Genomic DNA, 20,535 nt, shown 5'->3' with positions numbered 1-20,535 from the left:
TCAAGGAAAGCTGGTCAGATCGTCGGTTGCGTTAGATCGTTGATTCTTCCACCATATAGCGCCACGTCCCATAAATCATGTCGGCTGCAGTGTACCAACAAGGAAATTAACATTCCAACCTGATAGAACGAAATAAGAAAAAATACCTTAAGATACCACAAAGAAAAGAGACATATCAAGCAAAAGTGAGACAGAAAAGTTGAATCCAGGGAGCAGAAGGATTGCTGGGCGTAGCAAAGTTCGTGGACAAAAACACTCAATCACAAAAGCAATTTGAAGCAAGAGTTTCACTGGGCAACCCGCTCAACGAGTCTGGTGATGAAGGCTGTCAGCAGTGCACATTTATGAGATCAATGGTGGTGTCCTACCTAAGAACACTTATTGAAAATGTCATGAGCCAAGCCAACAGAGCAACCAGCAGAACACAGGCAAGTGCTATTTGCCTGTCGCATATCGCATCATTCTTCTCGGAAATCTGCTGATTGATCTCTGCCAGCTTACACGCGCCACTGACCGTGGATAATGATTCAAATGCTATACTTAGGTTCGCTGAGTCGAACACTATAAAAAATATATCCAGGAGAATCAGTCGGGCCTTTGCAGCCGGAGAGCGTAGCCCCAGTGGTTTGGCCGTGTATTCGTCCCATGTGATGTAGACCAGATAGACGAGCGCGACCGCATCCACGATAATAGCCATCAAGGCGGACGGGCCTTGGGGGTGTTGGTACTTGTCCGAGAGATGCTGTATAGACCCTCCAAGGGCAAGGGCAGTAAGAGAGAAGCACCAGACGGTGAGCCGAAAGATCACAGGTACTATAGGGCTCTTCAACAAAGTGCTGTGGAAGCGCTTGAACCAGATCTGTCTGCGTCGCTTCATTTTTAGCGGATCCTCGGTATCTTCACTCGGCTCCAGTTGCCCCCGCCATGGCTGCGAGAAGTCCGTATGGTTCTGATTCAGCCATTCAGGTGTTACCAGCTTCTCTTCAACGCCAGGCTCTAGGGGATAGGCAACTGCCTTCGAGAAAGACTTCCACCGGGATTCGCGACGTGGACCTAAGCCAGGCTCTTCGTCAAGGCCTTGCTCTCCGGTATAGTCTGGTCTCGTGGTCGCATAAGGGGAGTGGTTATGTTGAGCAACGAGGGCATCATCGGGTTGTGGAGGTAGGAGTCTTGCTGTAGCCGACGCCTCGGCTTCATCATTTGCAGTTTCATAAGATCGAATCCATGCTGGACGTGAGCCAAGTCAGTCAGTCTCTCTCCCCATTGGAAACGCCGATGCCTATTTACCAGGTAATGTGCGCAATTTGTTCCCCAGTTCTAAACTATTGCCACCAATATCAGCGATGGCTTTTTCTATAGCTTGCGAGGCACCAGCCGACGCAACTGATGTGCCATTGCGCGGAGGGTCTTCGGAGCGCTTGTCTCTCTTAAGTCCGTTTGTAAGACGGGTTGGCGGTTCTATTGACTGTGGGGATTTCTCTGTGATACCGACGTCCAAGGCATGCTCAAGTCTCAGAGGCTGCTGTTGGGGATCGCGCACATCCTGTGCCATTGCCCTCCAAAGTAACAATTATTTCCAGCGAGGATGCGTCGGACTCTCGGAGTTCGGAAGACGATGGATCCAGTCTGCATCGCCTCAAATTCCCTGTGGTAAAAAAGGAGGCGCAGTACCAAGACCGAGCTACCGGAAATTTTTATTTCTGAAACGAGTGTATTGAAGAGAAAATGAAGGTAGGGGAAAAATCAGATACTGCAGGGCTGGAGCCCATTACAACAATAGTGAAGAGGTTGGGGACACAGCCCGACAGGCGTTTGATGTTCCGAGGATCAGATCTCAGGTTATGAGAACCATGACGTCTCCTCATAATAATCCTGCTAGGTTAGCTTGTAGCAGCAAGAATACGGACCACGAGGTATCTACCATCAAGCTCAACAAGGACAAGTCCTCTCTTCAACAATCTTCTTTTGCCACAGACAACAGAAAATATATCTTTGGGCAATTACAGAGAGGCCAAAGGCATGCTACTTTTACAGACTCTCTTTGATCGGTTGTCCTGTCAAGCCAATCGATAATCGTCCCGAACCCCCCTGACTTCGAACAATTCCTCCCGAGCAACAGTGATTGAACACTGTTGCACAAATAATCTACCATAATTCACCTGGCAATTTCGCTATGCGACTCTTCGTGGTGCCAATCTCGACGCAACGAGCGTTGATCTACTCTCGGCCCCTCAGCAGGGATATCGCCAAGGAGCTCTCGGTACTCGATCGCGTCACGAACAAGGCCGCGGAAACTTGGGCTAAATGGGAGGAAGCTGATAAAGGGTGGAAAAAACACCTTGTGACTTGGGGCAATAAGGTCCAGCAGCGCATCCCTTTTGAAGAATGGGGCCTGAAAAGCATTCCTTCTCTCAAGGCCCAGAGGAGACTCGATAAGTCGTCGGAGACGAAGAAAGTCGACGTTCTGTTCCCCGGAAATGCGATCAAGGCAGAGAAACTTCGCTCGATTCTCCGGAAAATAGCGACAGAGAGACAGGACTTACATCGCAAGAAAATGTGGTGGAGTTTGGTTGCAGCTCCGTTCACAGCTCCAGTTGCGTTGATTCCAGTGTATGCTTTGTGCCTGGCAGAGTACTAATTGACATTGGCGCTGACTGTTTTCATAGCGTTCCTAATATCCCTTTCTTCTATCTTGCGTACCGAGGCTGGTCGCATTGGCGAGGTCGGCCCATCCCATCCTTCAGCAAAGTCATTTCTTCGCTGACACGTCGAAGCCTTGAATGGTTCCAAACATCTAGAATACCTAGTTGAGAAAGATTTGCTCAACCCAGTCTCGTTTCCAGGGCTGGAGCAACTATACGCAAAACGCGTAGCCCGCGTGCTCGGTGACTCCGAAAAGTCCGCTTCAAGCATGGTAGAAGAAGTGGAGCGGAGCGAGGACAGGTTATTACTCAATATGGCCGACGCTAAGAAACTGGCTTCCATCCTTGATGCGCCTGAACTGGCACTTGAAGCAGAGCGAGCTATCTTCCAAGTCGGCGAAAGTCTCAAGGCACAACATCAAGCTGCCAAAAGTGATCAAGAATCTGCCACTTCGAAAGAGAAGAAGACGTGAGCGCATATGAATGGAAACGAAGCAACCGCAGGAACTTATGACACAACTGTATAGACTACGGACTTATACGATCTCCTCTTCTGCTAGTTATAATGTACCATTGAATTGAGTGATTGTTTGTGAGACAACAAGTACATTTTTATGATTTCTGCTTTTTATGCCTTAATCAGAAATCAGAAACTGGGTTGGCAACAGACATGACTAGATATACAACCTGAGGCCTGACAATAACAGAATAGATTTTGAATAGATTGAATAAACTACTAAGTCTATATATCTACTGAATTCTGCTAGTTGTATATACTTAATAGATTATCTATATTTATATAGGTTGGATTAGGGTTAGCTATAAGCAGGCTGGAGGTGATTGTCGGTAGGTAGAGTGTATGGACCTTGATGGTGGATCTGAAGCCTGCTTGCTGCCTGCATATTTCTTATCTTCAATGGTTCTACAATACACTTACGAAGTGACATAATCATGCATGGCTAACTAATCATGCCTCGCAGGTAATCCCATAGGCGATCACCACAGTGATCTACTCCATATTTAAAGGGTTCCTATCAAGGAAGAGGTTCTGCAAGATAGTAGGTAATAACTACGAAATTATATATGATATAGGTGTTACATGGCGAACCGCCAGCGACCCTCTGTCACGAGCCGCTGCCTCACTTGGATGATAGTTTCTCCCGATTCCAAATACACTCAGTATAAATCTAGGAGAACGCGAAAGGCTTCAAGCAGTTCGTTCTGATCATCGCACAGATCTATCATTACGAAACAGAAAAGTCATACTAGGACCTCGCAGCTTAGACGACGACCTTCCGCTCGCTAGGAACCCTCTACGCAGATCTCCTCCAGCCTGCTTATATTGCCCCTAATACTGTACCGAAGAGTACTAAGAGACAAAGAGTCCTGGTGTTGAGCCTAAGGTAAAATATAGTACGGAGTATAATTATCCCCTACATAATTGGGCAAGGGGGTGTCTGACCGTGTCACTGGATCCTAAAGGATGTTCCACATGGCAGCAGATATGGTCACGGAAGCGGGCCGTCCGCCCGTTGCCCAGAGTCCCAGTCTACTGGCTGGCCTACCTTAGTTGGTGAAAGATTCCATATCCAACCCACCCCATGCGTACTTTGTGTGGCATCTAACGGTTAACATCACATGGCCAATTACCAGCAACCCTTACATGGAACAAGTTTCAAGATAGGCTACATTGCGTAATCCTTAATTGGATAGATATATCTGGCACTGCATTGTCCTGCTGGCAGTGCCTATGACTGATGATGGTGGTTCTTGTTACTACTTCCATTCTATATTATTCTGCCGCCTGTTCTCTCCTGGCCTTTTACTATCTCAGGTTCCTCTAGATTCCAAATAGGGTGAGCACACAGCGACTCCCCCACTCTTTCTTGTCTCTCCAATCTCAATCAATCTCCCTCGACGCATTCCAGACACATTCCAGAGCATGTGGGATTCACATATTATACCAGACGAGCACTCGGCTCTTTTGCCGAGTCATCAACCCCGCAACGCCAAATATAAGCCCTCTCAAAAACATGTCCTTACTCTCCTCATCTTTCTCCTCGTCACCGAGGGCAATAACTTTCTCCAACTGGCACCGATTTTGCCTGGTATCTCACCGAATACCTAACCGATCCAGGACATCTCCCTCTGGAAATGATACACCGTCACATATACCTCGACACCAGTGACCGGCGACTGCCACCCAGGCTGCCGGAACTTCTCGGCCAGCTTCCATCCCGGCGGCGGCGGATTGCAGAACGTCTTCTCCATGTCTTCCAAGTGGTTATACCCGATCATATGCGAATGGGGCGGTCCCATCTCCAGGAGCTTCGCCGTATAAGTCTCGGGAATTTCGTCGATCCACACGACCAGACTCTTCCGCGCGAGCTGGAACGACCGGACCATAGCGAGGGAGAATTCAACCGGAGGCAGAAAGTACAACACCGACAAACTGAGAATGTGGTCGAACGGGCCCATCGTCGGGAGAATGGCCTGTACGGCTCCGTGGTGGACCTCCTCGTAGACGCCGGTCTGTCGGCATTTTTGGGCCATTCCCTGGGACAGCTCGATACCAGTTATGGAGTAGGGTCGAGGTGATGATGATGATGATGATGATGAGGAAGAGGAGGAGGAGGGTGTCCGATTATTGCTGGATGCAGAGTCCGAATCCGAGTCCGGAGGCGTTGTTCGCTGCTGCATCTCCTGAGCCAGGGCGCGACCAAATAGACCGGTGCCCGCACCCAGCTCGAGAATCGTGCCCTGGGAAAGATCTACCCGGGCTACGATCTTGCGGTAGATCGCGGGCAGCCGCGTCACCTTGGCAATATTCTCGTCGTATTTTGAGCTGACATTATCGTACACTTCTGCGATGCGGTGGAGCTTCTCCTCATGCGCCCGGCGGCGTAAGAGGTGGCTCGCGATCATCGTGTTGATTAGCGCGCGATGTCCCCCGGGGAAGCTTTCACGGATGGCAACATCCTCCCACTCGTGGTCCCGAGGGAGAAAAACGGCAGGCATTGGGTTGACTTCGAGGACGACGGGTTCGCCCTGGCCCGGCGGCGGCACCCGGATGTCAACATTGCACCAGGTCCGCCCGGCCATCTTGTTGGCGTGAAACGCCTGGACTGCGAGCTCCTGCAGCTTGGTATAGAGGGTCGGGTCGTCCTGATAACGCAAGAGCTCCACGTGCGTCTCGGGGTGGAATTTGACCTCGAAGGTCAGATAGTCGGCGTATGGGGTGAAGCCCGTGGGATAGACATATCGTTCGGGCGCCAGAGCGACAGGGCAGTCACCTACCTCGATAACCACCACGGAGTGATCCCAGCCGGAGACGTACTCTTGGACTACTACATCTTCAGGGATCGGAATACCGTCGACGACGGTGGTGGTGGGAATCGCTTCGCTGGGTCGACCGGCCAGCGCCCTACCGGCGGCCAAAGCTTCTTGGAGGATGGCAAGGCTCTGGACGAGTTCCTCGCGATTGCGACACAGAGACTTTTCAGTAATGAACTGACTGGCACAGCTGCTCGCGGCTTTGACGAAGAGGGGATAATTGGAGGGCCCAGGGACGCGGGGATAGCCAAGGGCGCGGGCATCCTTGTACAAGTCGTTCTTGGACCGCTCAAGAACCTCGCTGCGCTGGCCAACAGACGGCAGGCCTAAGCTCTCGAAGTATTTGCACGCGTCAATGCCTGCCAGGTCGTCCTCATGCTGCCCCCACATGAAGTTGAAGTAGAAATCATAGCCCTTGGAGACCGCCTCGTCTATCTGCTCCTTCGCTGTGTATTTGTGAATCCATACGTGATCGAACTTGTGCTGATCAGTGAAGTTGCCTGGATCATGGACAGGACTATACTCCTCCGTTGCATGGGGGTTGGTGAAGGCGGTTTGCAGGATGCAGATCCTCATCTTGAATGTTCCTCAAACTAAGATGGACGGTTATACACTTACGGATTGAAGAGAATGAGGGGTGGAAAAGAGTCGATATTGATACCTAGGTACTCTCAACCCATGGATGGCACGGCATTGCATCATTATTATTAACACGGCTGAAGCTAAGGTAGACAGGATCTTGTTAGTCGGCATAATCACGCGAAGCCATCCAACTATCATCTATCACAGCTGAAGCCAATCCTTGTTCCTCTCCCTGTTCCTGTTACCCGGGACCACCAATCGAGATCGGGGGCTTCCCGGCTACGTACCTGTTAACCAGAATATGCACTATCATTCCTACTATGCTAGAAATGGTCGTCTTGACACCTTTTTAGCTGAGTAGTTGATTGGTTGATAGTACCTTACCTACCTTTGTGTTATGAACTTATATATACTATGTGGGGGTTTGCTCTTGCGTATACGTACGTGGATCCAGTTGAGAATGATTTCGAGCGCTGTTTTTCACGCCGATACAAACTTTATGTACCTACGTACGATGTATCTCACAGACACAGAGCGAGATATCCCCGACCTTCCGATTTTGGTGAAATGATCGGCGCTTAAAGAAGGTAGGTAGTGGAGAACTATGGAACTATGGAACATGGCTTAGCTGAATGGCCCACTATGGCTGATTCTCGATGGTGATCTCAGTGTCGATCACGATGTCGATCACGATATGTGATCTGGATTCTTGTAAAACCCTTGCCGACAATAGTCTTCTCCTTCGATTAGTTACAGGCCACATACATGGGAGATAGGGAGGTAGAAGGAATATGGTAATGTACCACATTCTCTATCTATCTTATATTCGGGCCTACTCGTTGTGTGCCTGTCGTGCAAACTGGAAAGTCACCATGCTTGTCCCATTGCTAGAGGCTGTGGACTTCTGAGAGACGAGACGCCAACCGCGAGGCTCCCCAAACGACTTGACACTGTCGGCCTGCTTTGCCTGACGGGTCCCCAGCTTGATCGAACTCTTGGCTAGCTGGAAGCATCTGGAGAGGACAAAATCTAGCTCTTCCACGGACATGCTCTCGAATCCGGAGAGGGAGAGGATGTGGTCTACCTTTTGGTAATAGCGAGCGAGAAATTCCACAATCCTTTCGCAGATGCGCTGGTTGTACCATCCGCCTTGTTCACAGAGTTGCAGCAATTTCTCCCAGCTACCAATACCGGTTATTTGGCTGGCAGGTCGAAGTCGTATCCTTCTGCGACGGCCTCATCAATCTGCGCCTTGGCCGTGGCCTTGTAGATGTATTTGTTTTCAAACGTGTGTTGATTGGTGAAGAGGCCGGGGTCTCGCCCGACGTCCTCGGGATCCTCGGCGCCTGCCTCCATCCCTTCGTCGGCTGAGTGAAGGCAACAGATCTTCATGTTGTATCCTAGTTATTCTGCTTTGTCTGAACTTCCTCAGGGGATTAGCGTAGACCATTCGACACAGAACTCGGCGGGAGGGGTGTCACTTTTCACGGGGACCAGGAGCTGTAACTGTAAGCCTGTGAGGTAGCATCAGATAGGGCCAGTGTGGGGGATTGATTTCCTTTGAACGCACGGGGCGCAATAATGATATCTAGTCTAGACTAGATCCTGGCTGAAGAACATGCTTTGGCCTGCAGCCTTCATCCCGATTCACAGCTGAAGTCCCCCCACTTGTTCGCAAATCTACTGAGGAAGGAAGAACTCCTCATACCTTGCAAGCCAGCTTGCTCCACTATTCCAATGTCTTTTCGAGTTCTTTGGGCACCAGTTCAGCTGGCTAGACTATGATTGCCTCTGTATTTCCAAGTCAATGTTCATGGCAGGGCGAAACCTACGACTTGTGGACCCGGACGGTCGGATTTATGAAATTATGCCTCGGTTCATCCTGGCAGAATGATTAAGCGATGCCAGATATTCATTGTTTGGCTGGAATCCTGCGCAATCGCATTAGATGCCAGTCATCAGGAAAGGTACATTGCAGGACTTATTCTCCTCATCCAGTAGCGTTGGGTGCTTCCAGCTCTCTTCTACCCAGTCAAAGGCCGATGAGATAGATTATCGAGCCTTGAGAAACCAGCCTTGTATTGGGAATATACGCATATTTTTCTAGAGATGATGACTGGTGTATCAGAATTAAGTATGAGAATCGTGCGCTTTCTCCACTTATCTTGTGGTGCAGAGGAAAGAACCACTACGCCAAAAGGTAGGTACTAGGTACTCCGTAGACGACCATTGCATAGTAGAAAATGATAGGCATATTCTGGTTGACACTTACTTACTCCTAAACTATAACCCTTCTAAAACAAAGAAAAGAAAGAAAATGCGGATTTGTGTTTTTCAAACTTCCGATATCCCCTCCCAGGGTGATGGTTACCCCGATCCTGGGCTATACACGGATCAACACACATTCGAGCACCGAGTCATCAGAAAAGACAGCGTCAAGCAGGATATTGACCTTGCCGCCGCCGAAGGTTTCGGCCTCTACATGCTTTTCTCATGGGACTGGCACGGTGATCAGATTCAGAGCACCGGAATTCAGATCACGAAATACCTCGAGGAAGTAAAGCTTCCCTTCATCGGGCTACCGAGTCGGGTTCTCGAAAGATGCAAACCAGATCTCGAAGGCCGCTTGCAGCTGCATCTTACTGGACATAATAGTGGAAACCCATCTAGCGGCGAGAACAGAGATATTATTGCCGCTGGGGATGAGTACGCCTGTGTCGTCGTGCAGCTGGGCAATACACCGGTGGCCCTCTCCCCTGGCATCTGTCACCAGAAACAATGTCTGAAACGAACCTTAAATCTACATCTATATGACGAGATTTGCAGCCTTGCTTCGATGCCAACGACATGCATGGCTGCTTTTGGTGCACAGTACTTTTCCGTGTGACAAAAATCACAAGACCAATGTTGATCGGGATGAATCCAATGTCACCGATATTCTTACCTCAACTTTCGGTTGAAGACTGCACAATCCGTGAATCCTTCCCAGGTGGCCATCGATCATTGATCAATTCAGTGATCGCTTCGTCCCTCATCGTACACTCTCACAGTGCGGAGCTCTTGAGGAAGGTGGGCGAGGAGTACGATGATGTGGCTCCAAAATATGACGCCGTGACACACGGGATCTACCATGACAATGTCAAGAAGATTGCAACAAAGTACAATTACGACGGAGTTGTATTGGATCTCGCCTGCGGAACGGGACTCTTCGCAAGATTGAGAGGAGAAGCCCTAGCAGTGACATCTGGAGATCATCGCAATTCCACCACCAAATTTATGGGAGTTGATCTATCCCCACAGATGAGAACGGAATGCCTTTATCACGGCTGGTATGAGCGCGTCCTTGTCGGCCCCATACAACGTATATTGACAGAGTGGATGGACCCCGTTGATCACATTGTGTGCATCGGAGCCCTTCATTACCTCGATAAGAATGAACTGTCGTTGGTCCTTTCTCGCGCATTTCACCTGGCCAGGGTATCTGTGACTTTCACCATTGATGAGATTCCCGAATCCTACATCGCGGCGCAGCGCTCCCGGGGTCGCGAATATATGCATGGCGTCAACCACGTGGCTGAAGTTGCTGCTTATGGTGTGCCGGTGGGCTGGAAGTTGGCGGACCACTGGAAGTGCCTGGGATGGAAATCGCCCACAACTGGAGATGATGTGTACACAAATGTATTCCGGTTTGAGCGTTTGGACGAGGCAACTCTCTGACTGGAGTGGCCCTAGGGGTTGACGGATTCTTCGGATTGAGGTCTGCGCCTTCTGATGATTTCCCAATAATCTTTCTGTTATCTGCTCGTGGTTGGCCTTGTCTGGTCTGCGCTGATCTCTGCGCGTACATATTACCACAGACATGCAAGGTTATGTGGTTATGAGCAGTGGTCTAGCAAAACAATGTTGAAAGACATGTCATGAAACTCCTTGATCCATACCATTCATTAACTCCCACCTCAACATCATTATCAGAGTATCTACATAGCCATAGGATCTGACATAATATGACCACATCGCATTACAGTCTGATACTATGTACTTACTGTTTCTATAGCTTGTCTGTATAATGGAGTTTGAAATCGTTGGAGCTCATGAATAGAATATCCACTCCGTATCATTCAGCTCTTCCTCGCTGATTGGTCTATGGCGAGGAGAGATTGGCGAGGTTAACTGCCGTCTGTAGATCGGTGCTTCCAGGGTCCGTGTTGAGTGTCTTGCCTGGTTTCATGGCTTTGCATCTCTCGACCTGGGCACAGAAAAGGATGCTCATGGCCTCTCTGCAAATTTGAGGGATTTTGTAATTACCAATGTAATTGTCACTTATGCGGGTACCATTCCAATATTCTTCACAAGCACCTCCTCGGCCATCTCCCTTAACCTTGACATTTCAAGGTAAGGTATAGTGCCAGGGTTCTGGCCAGCTATCATCGCTGACCCAAAGAGCTGGCCTTTAGTAAACTCAATACGTCCATTGGAGGGCACAAAAACTGCCGAAGGAAATATAGCCTAGACTCAGGTTAACATTAGCCTTCCGTCATAGACCTGAGATAGATGAAGGATACTAACCATTTCACTAACGGCAAGGCCTCCGGCCCCATCATGTCTCCAGATTTCCATACTGTCCTTGACACGGCCTTCAGAGATCTTCCACCCCAGGAGAATCATTACCTCCACAGAGATGTTTCCTTGCATCCAGAGTTCCTTGTCTGCCCGTAGATGCGGAAATGACTCCACCCAGCCTGACTCGATGACAATGGAGGGAAAGTCATTGCTATTAGCCCTAAAGAAAAAGTCTGGTTGTCTAAAAGAGCCCTGATAGATGCCAGTAAATCCAGTAAAGGCTGAGATGTTAATAGCATAATAATCTAGCGTGGGTGGACAGTACATACTTGTCCCGACACCAGCACAAAGGAGACGGTTTTCATTGCGGTTTAAGAGGCCGTCAAAAATCCATTCCCCAATAGCACTTATAGCCCACCGTTGGTCGTCGGCAGGACTTTGATGCGGAGTATACCAGTGTGCGCATTGAAGTTGACCCTTAAAATATTGTATTGAAGGTCAAAGGAAACTCTCGGTGCATCGGTGGAAGACATGTATGTCATACCTCGCACCCTTCTTTCAACGCGTTCATCATCCACTAGTGACTGACAGATGAATGAACCATCATCAGAATTGATCTCCCTGTAGATAATTTCTATAACTTCTCTAATGTCGGAAATTCGGTGAATACTTTCTTCAAATAACTGTTGCGCAGAGGGGCGCGAGGCGTCAACAGATGCGCTTCTGAGACTGCGTGGGTGTGGGGGCTTTGGGGACTCCCCAGGACTTGTCGGGGGAATCATCTTGCAGCTACTGAACACTTCCGGATACCAGATGCAGTTGAGCCAGCAGATACTGGCGTATTAATGACCACCGGGCAGTTAAAGATGTCCGAGTCATCTACCCAGTCACTGCGCCCTCGCTGGGTGCTTCAAACCTCTGCTCTTGGTCTGTGTGATATGGAGGCTGCCCTTCTGCGCAGAGTGGAACGGGTAAATATGTTGTCTATCTGTCCAGGCGGCTTATCTGTCTTCACCGAGTATGCTTGAGATCTCGGTCTGAACCTTTTGGGCCCGACTGTGGTCGCCTCGTGAGGATGACGTCGGTGAGCGGACCAATAGTCTCCAGGTTAACTTTATGCCTGCTAGGTGTTGTCAATCACTCAGGTCGGAGGTTTGTGAGTGCCATCTCCTTTAAGACTGCACAATTTTTCCGCATGGCAGCAAAGGGAAGGACCGGCGTCACTAGCTGCCTGCCCATTGGTAGCTGTTCATATCGCCAAAGCCCCTTGGACTTTGTCCTCTGTCCCGTGGACAGAATCATTACGTTAATTGAAGTAATCCAAACAAGTTTATGTCAGCCTCAATGACCTTGCTTTCCAGGGCATTTGCATAGTCAACATCTTTTAGATTGCTGACGTAGCTGATCAATTGCTTGCCTTGTGAGAGGCCTTGGAATTTCGGAGGGACAAGCTGCCATTTCTCGAGCCCTGGTCTCCTTGGTGACCGCGTTTATTGAGACGAGAAGGACGATTCTGGTGTCCCTGATTTGCACGGTCTTGAGTTTGCTCCACCGCTTCGTATAATCTTTGGATGTAAACTGGCTCCTTGAGAGTCCGAGCCCATTCTCCCAGTGTCTGGTCTCTGCATCCGCTGAGGTAAGTATCTCGCCAGTGATAGCCACAGGTATTGTTCGGATGCTAACCTTCTGAGAGATTGTAACCTCGCTGTCCCGGTCTTGGAACAGTATAGACACTGTACTACATCTCCATGACTCGTCTCGTGCTGATTCCTCCAGTCTGTATTCAAGTTTCTTGAATCAGAAACGGAGGAATCCATGTAGAAGAGTTCTGCCAAATAAGCCGGTGGATGTTACGAAATAAGTCAAGTGGATGAATTAAGAGTACAGAATGAACGAGCTCGCCTTGGAGGGAGGTTGGTATAGGGTGAATAGAGCACGTACTACGAATGCAGTATTCACAGTAATTTAGATCTGATGCTTTATGGCTACAAAGTAAGAGGCCCCATGCTTCCTAGAGGGTTATTCACATCTGCTTCTCTATTTGGAGACTAGGAGGCAGAATATATGCTCCAGGTGGATCCCTGGATGAGAGCAAGATCAGTAGCATTGAACAGGAATCCACCTAAATCACCCACAGCAAAGGCAGTAGAATCCCTCAGATATATTCCTTCTATTCTACCTTGAAATGTTAAAGACGTTCTCCTGCTACCAGTTTCGAACAGGGACAAAGCACATGGCTGAGATCCGAGGCTAGATAAGATTGATAAGATGGCGAGTCATGATTAGTGATCATTTTTTCTCCAAACACCTCAAAATGAATGAAACTTTGCGCTGAAATAAGGAGCGGTATTGATATTCCATGTTGCAACAATGGAAGGCAGGGCCTCTAGATTTGGGGCAAGCTGACTTCGAATATAGAGCGCATGGCATACATGATCAACGGCCAAGTTGCGCTTAACTGTTCTCCGGCCGAGGCCCGAATTGGTTCCAAAATCAGAACCAGTAGCTCCTTATCACGGGGACCGTGAGAGAATAAATTAGTGGCTACTTTCCATGATCGTTCAAGCTATGAAACACTGCAGGTCGTAATCAGATCTGGCACTGCTTTAGTTTCTACATGGTAAGCTTCACGGAGCTCAGGCTGAGAAGACGATTAACGTTTCCTTGTCACAGCCTGTAAAGAGAAACATGGCAGGGCCTTGCCATTCAGCCGAGTTCGAAAAGGCAATCAATGTCACGCCGATTGACTCACACACATACTCGGCTTATCTGGACCCCAAGTGGTGCATCTTGAGCGGCAGGTTTCAACCTCCCGAGGCGTATGGATGGTATCTGTTAACATGCCTGATAGTGCCCCATGGAGGTTATACTACAAGTGTCCTCTACCGACTAGCCACGGTGTACTTTAGAGAAACCAAGAGTAATCAGTTCCGAAGCACACCAGAACCCATCGGAATGCAGTTGTCGTTCCTCCGACGAACAGTCGTTGGGCCCGCGATCTTGAGAGTACAGGATATCAAGATAGGAGCACGGATAAGTACGATCCATGTCACACTGTCTCAGCGACCGGACAGGCCTGGCGTCGCGGGTGACAAGGATGACCTCGAAGTGAAAGTCGTCGGATATATCACCGTCAGCCCCCCAGACACGGAGGAGGGCCCGATCTGCAAAGGCACCTGGGGGCTCTGCCCACCTCCGGTACCCGGCTCCCTAGCAAATGGCTCGGTCAACCTAGAAGCATTGGCAGCGAACGGAACGGATGGTGCGTGGATGCGGTTGCCTCGTCCACCTCCTATCGTGACCGCACCACAACATCTAGAGATCTACGCACCACGCCCCCAAGTACCGATGACGCTCGAGAGTCGGCAGAAGCAAGTTGTCGACCAATGGGCAAGATTCATTCCTGGTGGGAAAACAGTAGCGCGCTGGTCGAACGAAGCGGTTATGTTCTTGGCTGATATGTTTCCTGCGGCGCTTGACAGGATGGGCGCAATGGAAACAAGCCGGCTACTTGCCATGGAGGGGGTCCAGGAAGGCGAGCTCCAAGGAAACGCTCCTGACAAAGGGGCGTTTTGGTACCCCACTGTGACATTGAACATTGATCTGAAAACCAGGATCCCCCCCGAAGGCGTGGAATGGCTACACTCGCGCGTGGTTACCAGAATGCTTCGTGGTAGTCGGGCGGACTTGGAAGTAGTCATTCTCGATCCACAAGGCGAGCTGATAGCTCTTAGCACGCAAGTGGCACTTGTGGTGAACGCCTCTCGGAACACAAAAGGAAGGGTTAATTCTGAGAAGTTATAGATTGTCTGAGTACTATTAATAGATAGAGGAATAGATTCGGAGTTTCAACTCGCATATTCAAGCGCATGAGGTATAGAAAAGACTAGAGTGTATTCAAGTCGATGTAACCAGCATGGCACTGAGACACAAGTTATTCACAGTCGCTGCTTCAAGACACTAGTGCAACTGGGGCGTTAACGTGTATCATGGTGACTATTTGTCCATTTTACCATCATGCGTGAAAGGGACATATCAACCAGATGAAATTGTTGAAGGTCGGATCTAGAGAATCTGATCCAGACCTTACAGATGGAGCCTGCTTGATCGATGCATGGTAATAGGCGGATCGGGGATCATCTCTGCACAAATTATGGGCGGTGCGTCAATCAATCAAAAACTGGTCTGTGCGCCAACGCGAAAATCCGCGTCCTGCAGCCTAGACAGCGGGAACACTCGCGTCAAAAGGGTACAAGCATTGCGTCAGGCATTCCTGCGCAAGAACCGGCCTTTTCTTTGTGCTCTTTGTCTCTCACATCTTGGATTGTTCAATATTGAGGCAAACGATACTCCTGATAGAGCGAAACTAGACGAGATTGGTATCGCAAGACCGGTGCTATAACGCCACTTTGATCCCGTTTGAGCTCTACAAAGCAAACAATAATTGAAGGAGCAACACATTGAGTTCAAACAGAGAGGAAGGACATGTCTGGTGCAGCTACTCCAGTCAACACCCACAGATACCTACAAAGATACCCCTGAGCGGCAAAACTCTACCACAGCGTTCTTTCTCCGTAACGACTAATGAATATGGTCGATCAAGAGTTGAATCCTGCCATGGATGAGCTGGAGCAGGGTAGTCCTATGTCCGGTGTTGAAAATGGAAAGCGGGAGCAGGTGGAGGATGTTGAGGAGATGGATGCCAAATCGAAGGCTCTGATGCACCTTTTGAATACAAGTGAGGTATGTTTTCCTTTATTTTATGCTGTGGATATCATCTTTGTCTTGCCCTATCTTATGCTAGCTCGACTATCGGATGAAGCACTGACTGTTGCGTCACTATCGTAGGTCTTCGTAGCGATTATGGCAGATAAGATGAAGAAGCAGCAGGAAGAGGCCCGGCTTGAAGCGGCAAGGCAGCAGCAGCAACAACAGCAAAAGCCGACAGAAGATCAAAAGAAGCCAACTACCGCAAGCTCAGTTGGGAGACGAGAAACGCGCGCGAGAGCGAAGCAGCCTTCCGCAGATGAGACAACACCTACTGTGAGCGAGCAACCAGATGAAAGGACAGCCACAAGGTCGAGAAGAGGCAGAGGCAAGAAGGGTGCTTCAGCCTCAAACGGTAACAGCATTGCAAGCTATTTCAAGAAAGCGGATATGGAGGACCCTGAAGACAAACCGACGGTGCAGGAAGCTCTGGAACATGCTGCGGACGAGTATGAGGCCAATCCCAGTGCTCTAGGCGGGCAGGGCCTTGTCGCCACTCAGCAACCGGAGCTTGTTACCGGAGGAAGAATGCGCAAGTACCAGTTGGAAGGGCTAGAGTGGCTCAAGTCACTTTGGATGAATGGCTTGTGTGGAATTCTGGCCGATGAGATGGGCCTTGGGAAAACAGTCCAGGCAATCTCGTTGATTGCTTTCTTCAAGGAGAAGAACGTCTCCGGACCTTTTATGATTGCGGCTCCGTTGAGCACAGTCAGCAACTGGGTGGATGAGTTCGCGAGATGGACTCCGAGCATAAAGACGGTTTTGTACCATGGCTCCAAAGACGAACGTGCCACGATCCGCAGGAACTTGATGAAGCTAAAGGACCAGAAGAGCGCAGATTTTCCGGTCGTTTGCACGTCCTATGAGATCTGTATGAACGACCGAAAGTTCCTTGCGCAATATCAATGGCGATATATCATTGTTGTAAGTTCTGCGCTACTATCCACGGGAAAGGGGAGCGCATCTCTAACCTGAGACCAGGACGAGGGTCATCGCTTGAAGAATATGAACTGCAAGCTCATTAAGGAGCTTCTCTCATACAACTCCGCAAACCGACTTCTGATCACTGGTACACCACTACAGAACAACATTACCGAGCTGTGGTCACTGTTGCACTTTCTGCTGCCGGAGATTTTCAACGACCTCAACAGTTTCCAGAGTTGGTTTGACTTCTCCTCAATGCTCGATAACAATGGGCAGACGGATGTCATAGAACGTCGGAAACGCACACTTGTCTCCACCATGCACTCAATCCTGAAGCCCTTCCTTCTGCGGCGGGTTAAGACCGACGTGGAGACTGCCTTACCCAAGAAACGCGAATACATTCTCTATGCCCCTCTCACAGCGGAGCAAAAGGATTTGTACCGTGAGATTCTTAATGGTACTGGACGTCAATATCTCGAGGATAAAGCCGCGGAACGTCTCATGGCCAAGAATGAGAGGCTGTCCCGTTCGGCGAGCCTAAAGCGCAGTGCCGACAGTAGTAACTCTTCGACGCCCAACAAGAGCCTGAAATCCAGCAGAGATTCGACTCCAGCCAGTGTGGCTAGTTCAACTCGCAGGCGTAGGGCCCCTCAAACTTACAAAGAGTTGAGTGACCGCGAATTCAACGCGCAGTTACGCCGCCTTGAGCAAGGCTTAGAAGTCGATTTGGATATACAACAGAGCCCTATCGATACTGAGCAAGAGGAAATCGAAAGAGCAAATACTATCAAGCTTGCTAGTACGTATATGGCTGTCCGAACTTAAGTTGCCACTGACCGATGCTAACGAACCTACGCAGAGAAAGAAATTGCTCAGAAGAAATTGCAGAATCCGGTCATGCAAGCCCGTCTTGCCTGTAACTCTCCGCATAATTTCTACTGGCCCTGGAGCGACGACCCGTCCGCCATCGACGAGACTCTTGTCACCGCATCGGGCAAGATGCTCCTTCTCGACCGCCTCGTGCCTTGTCTCTTGAAGAAGGGGCACAAGATCCTCATATTCTCCCAGTTCAAAACACAGCTCGACATTCTTCAGGATTGGGCCACCCAGCTTCGCGGCTGGAACTGCTGCCGTATTGACGGCGCTATCAGCCAGACAGATCGTCAAGCCCAAATCAAAGCCTTCAACTCTGACCCCGGCTACAAGATCTTCCTGCTGAGCACCCGAGCAGGAGGCCAGGGCATTAACCTTGTCGCCGCCGACACGGTAATCCTCTACGACTCAGACTGGAACCCCCAGCAAGATCTCCAAGCACAAGACCGCGCGCACAGAATTGGCCAAACAAAGCCCGTTATCGTCTACAGACTCGCAACCAAAGGAACCGTCGAACAGACTCTCCTCGAGAAAGCGGACTCGAAGCGCCGTCTCGAACGCCTCGTCATCCAAAAGGGCAAGTTCAGAAGCCTCCTCGATTCGAGCTCGGTGAGTCACAGCGATGTGGAAGAGCTCAAGAAGGCTCTCGGTGAAGACGAATTCGAGCGCTTCGAAACGGGGGCTGACCCATCCGCGCTGCTGTCGCAAAAGGATCTGGATATTTTGACCGATCGCAGCGAGGAGGCGTATGCGCGTGCCGAGAAGGGCCTGGATCAGACTGGGCGTGCGTTCAAGGCTGTCGAGACGAAGAAAGAGGGGAACTCCCTCATGGCTCAAATTACTGGGACATAGATTATTCTGGATGATTGCTTGGGGTGTGGAATGGATCTGTTTGGTGTAGACAGGCGTTGGCGTTGGTGAAAAGGATATCATTTGATGTACAACAGTTAGAAATCAGGTCCTAATACTTGCTGAATGGGACTTGGTCCACCCCTACATCACGACGAGAATACAGGAGAATCATCCATTTAGCGCCTATGCTCCTCGCCAAGACAATGGCTGTACATGATGCATTGGCCACAAATACAAAATAACCCGCCGGCAAGCATGCAAAGAGAGGAAGTCAAGTACTATCTAGCAGTAGGGGAAAAATTGGCCAAAAGATATTACCGCCGTGCCCTTTCCTCCTCAATCTGACTTCTTAAATCTGCAAGAACTTCTTTCCGCTGCGCGAGATGGCTCTTCAACCCCTCAACTTGCTCCCCGACGGTCCTGATATCCTCCCGTAACCGCTCCAGATCCTGCCCCGCCTTCGCTCTCCCCGTGCCTTCTCGCAGCTCCCGGAGCTCACGCTCTTTGTATTCCAAAAGCTGAAGCGCCTCCTTCTTAATGAGGGTCCAGTTAGGCCGGCCGTCGTTCCGCGGCCGATCCCTGCGCCCTTCGGAGGCCTTATTGGCGGCATCGAGTTTAGCCTGCAGCTCCGAGAGCTCGCGCCGCAGACGCACCTTCTCCCATTCTTCATCCTGGATAGTGTCGCTGAAGTCCGTGCCCTTGGGTGTGTAGGAGCCCTTGCCGCCCACGCCCAGGCGGCTCAGATACGTGTCGCCGAACTTGGCTTTGCGCCCTGTTGGGGTCTCTGTGTCTCCGTCTGCACCCCACCTTTGTGCGGGGCGGGCGTTGTCGACTTGGTAGTCGATCTTGTTGTTCTCAAAGGAGGCGCGGAGAGAGGCGGGGATGGTGCGCGGGATGCGGAAGCCCTCGTGCCGGTAGTTGAGGATGTGCAGGAAGGCAAGGGTGGCGTCTTTGTTGATTGCGGGGGAGGCAGAGGGGTTAACTAGGTTCCATGCGGAGCGGATGTCGGTGTCCGGGACATCAAGGGAATCGTACAATCCTTGTAGTGATTCAACTGTAGCCAGCATTAGCCTTGAATGGGCGTTACGGGGGGTGAATGCGACTAGGCCAGCGGGATGATGAGCTGTACGTACATGTGATCTCGCCACGCCGGTTACGGTTGGCAGAATAGATCTCTTCGTATTTCGATTTGTCGGAGGGTTTCATGTACCAGTCGAAGCCGTCCTTCAAGCCTGGTGTGTCGTCTTCATCTTCTATGCGCTCAAATTGCTCTGGACGATCGCTCAGCGCACGGCCAGCTTGGACGAGGTGGGCTTTGGTCTCGGGGACGAGCCAGTCGGGCAATACTCGAGGGACTGCTTGTAGTTCCTGTCCAGTGAGCCCAGTCAGTGGTGATCGTAGTTCGCACCGTGCAAGACAGTCCATAACAAAGCGCAACGGAGCTCGGTATCGGTGACATACCCCATTGACAAGGTCGAAGACTAATCGCATAGCAACGCAAAACTCCTCAAAGTCCAGCTCTCCGTCGCCGTCAACATCCGCCAAATCCCATACTTTCTCGAGCTGATCATCGCTAAGCCGACTGTTCCTGAGCACCGAGGCCGCTTGGGAGCTATTTAGACGCGGATGGCCATTTGCCAATGAGGAGAAGATCTCCCAGTACCGCTCAATTTCCCACTGCTCGATCTTCTTGTTTGACATGGTGGAAGTACGAAGTCGCCTGGACTGTAAATATTACAATTGAATATCTCCGGAATCCGGATATTAGGAATCCTTTACGGAGTATTGGAGGTGTGATGATGATGACCCCGTTACCCATTTCGGGCGTCCCGCAGTGGCTCCGATGGGGCACCCGGAACAACTTCATTCCGTCAGGGGAAAGGTACGCTACGTAACTACTAAGGCACATGATACTCTATGAGCCAGTATCAGCACGTGACGTATGTTCCCCTAGCAAGGACACACTTGTTATACAGGCAGGCATTCCTATACTATAGTTATG

The 20,535-nt window shown here is 50.1% G+C and overlaps 9 protein-coding genes across 9 annotated transcripts; 4 read left to right on the top strand and 5 right to left on the bottom strand.

Moving 5' to 3' along the window:
- Positions 1-287: 287 nt before the first annotated feature.
- On the bottom strand, positions 288-1,552 carry ALT_7975 (phospholipase D regulator; the record flags this gene model as incomplete). The annotated part of the gene is made up of 3 exons (XM_033555873.2): positions 288-312; positions 369-1,227; positions 1,288-1,552. 3 exons carry the CDS (start codon positions 1,550-1,552, stop codon positions 288-290), a joined length of 1,149 nt encoding a protein of 382 aa, XP_033411764.2.
- Positions 1,553-2,173: 621 nt separating this feature from the next.
- ALT_7974 (mitochondrial K+-H+ exchange-related family protein) lies at positions 2,174-3,115 on the top strand (the record flags this gene model as incomplete). The annotated part of the gene is made up of 3 exons (XM_033555872.1): positions 2,174-2,610; positions 2,667-2,722; positions 2,775-3,115. 3 exons carry the CDS (start codon positions 2,174-2,176, stop codon positions 3,113-3,115), a joined length of 834 nt encoding a protein of 277 aa, XP_033411763.1.
- Positions 3,116-4,766: 1,651 nt separating this feature from the next.
- On the bottom strand, positions 4,767-6,551 carry ALT_7973 (class I SAM-dependent methyltransferase; the record flags this gene model as incomplete). Its single annotated transcript, XM_089600349.1, has 1 exon — positions 4,767-6,551. The coding sequence occupies one exon, from the start codon at positions 6,549-6,551 to the stop codon at positions 4,767-4,769; it is 1,785 nt and encodes a 594-aa protein (XP_089455242.1).
- An 838-nt stretch (positions 6,552-7,389) lies between these two features.
- ALT_7972 (uncharacterized protein) lies at positions 7,390-7,949 on the bottom strand (the record flags this gene model as incomplete). Its single annotated transcript, XM_089600348.1, has 2 exons — positions 7,390-7,759; positions 7,846-7,949. 2 exons carry the CDS (start codon positions 7,947-7,949, stop codon positions 7,390-7,392), a joined length of 474 nt encoding a protein of 157 aa, XP_089455241.1.
- A 925-nt stretch (positions 7,950-8,874) lies between these two features.
- Positions 8,875-10,274, top strand: ALT_7971 (uncharacterized protein; the record flags this gene model as incomplete). The annotated part of the gene is made up of 2 exons (XM_089600347.1): positions 8,875-9,337; positions 9,547-10,274. The coding sequence occupies 2 exons, from the start codon at positions 8,875-8,877 to the stop codon at positions 10,272-10,274; spliced, it is 1,191 nt and encodes a 396-aa protein (XP_089455240.1).
- Positions 10,275-10,698: 424 nt separating this feature from the next.
- ALT_7970 (uncharacterized protein) lies at positions 10,699-11,482 on the bottom strand (the record flags this gene model as incomplete). Its single annotated transcript, XM_033555868.2, has 4 exons — positions 10,699-10,803; positions 10,890-11,063; positions 11,124-11,369; positions 11,447-11,482. 4 exons carry the CDS (start codon positions 11,480-11,482, stop codon positions 10,699-10,701), a joined length of 561 nt encoding a protein of 186 aa, XP_033411759.2.
- Positions 11,483-13,805: 2,323 nt separating this feature from the next.
- Positions 13,806-14,921, top strand: ALT_7969 (thioesterase family protein; the record flags this gene model as incomplete). The annotated part of the gene is made up of 1 exon (XM_033555867.2): positions 13,806-14,921. One exon carries the CDS (start codon positions 13,806-13,808, stop codon positions 14,919-14,921), a length of 1,116 nt encoding a protein of 371 aa, XP_033411758.2.
- Positions 14,922-15,707: 786 nt separating this feature from the next.
- Positions 15,708-18,533, top strand: ALT_7968 (putative SNF2 family helicase/ATPase PasG; the record flags this gene model as incomplete). Its single annotated transcript, XM_033555866.2, has 4 exons — positions 15,708-15,860; positions 15,966-16,808; positions 16,866-17,607; positions 17,668-18,533. The coding sequence occupies 4 exons, from the start codon at positions 15,708-15,710 to the stop codon at positions 18,531-18,533; spliced, it is 2,604 nt and encodes an 867-aa protein (XP_033411757.2).
- Positions 18,534-18,847: 314 nt separating this feature from the next.
- end3 (cytoskeletal adaptor protein SagA) lies at positions 18,848-20,234 on the bottom strand (the record flags this gene model as incomplete). Its single annotated transcript, XM_033555865.2, has 3 exons — positions 18,848-19,587; positions 19,667-19,901; positions 19,995-20,234. The coding sequence occupies 3 exons, from the start codon at positions 20,232-20,234 to the stop codon at positions 18,848-18,850; spliced, it is 1,215 nt and encodes a 404-aa protein (XP_033411756.1).
- Positions 20,235-20,535: the final 301 nt, after the last annotated feature.

The sequence above is a fragment of the Aspergillus lentulus genome (assembly GCF_001445615.1).
Source record: "Aspergillus lentulus DNA, contig: Alt16, strain: IFM 54703, whole genome shotgun sequence".
In the NCBI taxonomy this organism is placed as follows: Eukaryota; Fungi; Ascomycota; class Eurotiomycetes; order Eurotiales; family Aspergillaceae; genus Aspergillus; species Aspergillus lentulus.
Note: the sequence above shows the minus strand (reverse complement) of the source record. Positions and strands in the feature narration are given on the sequence as shown.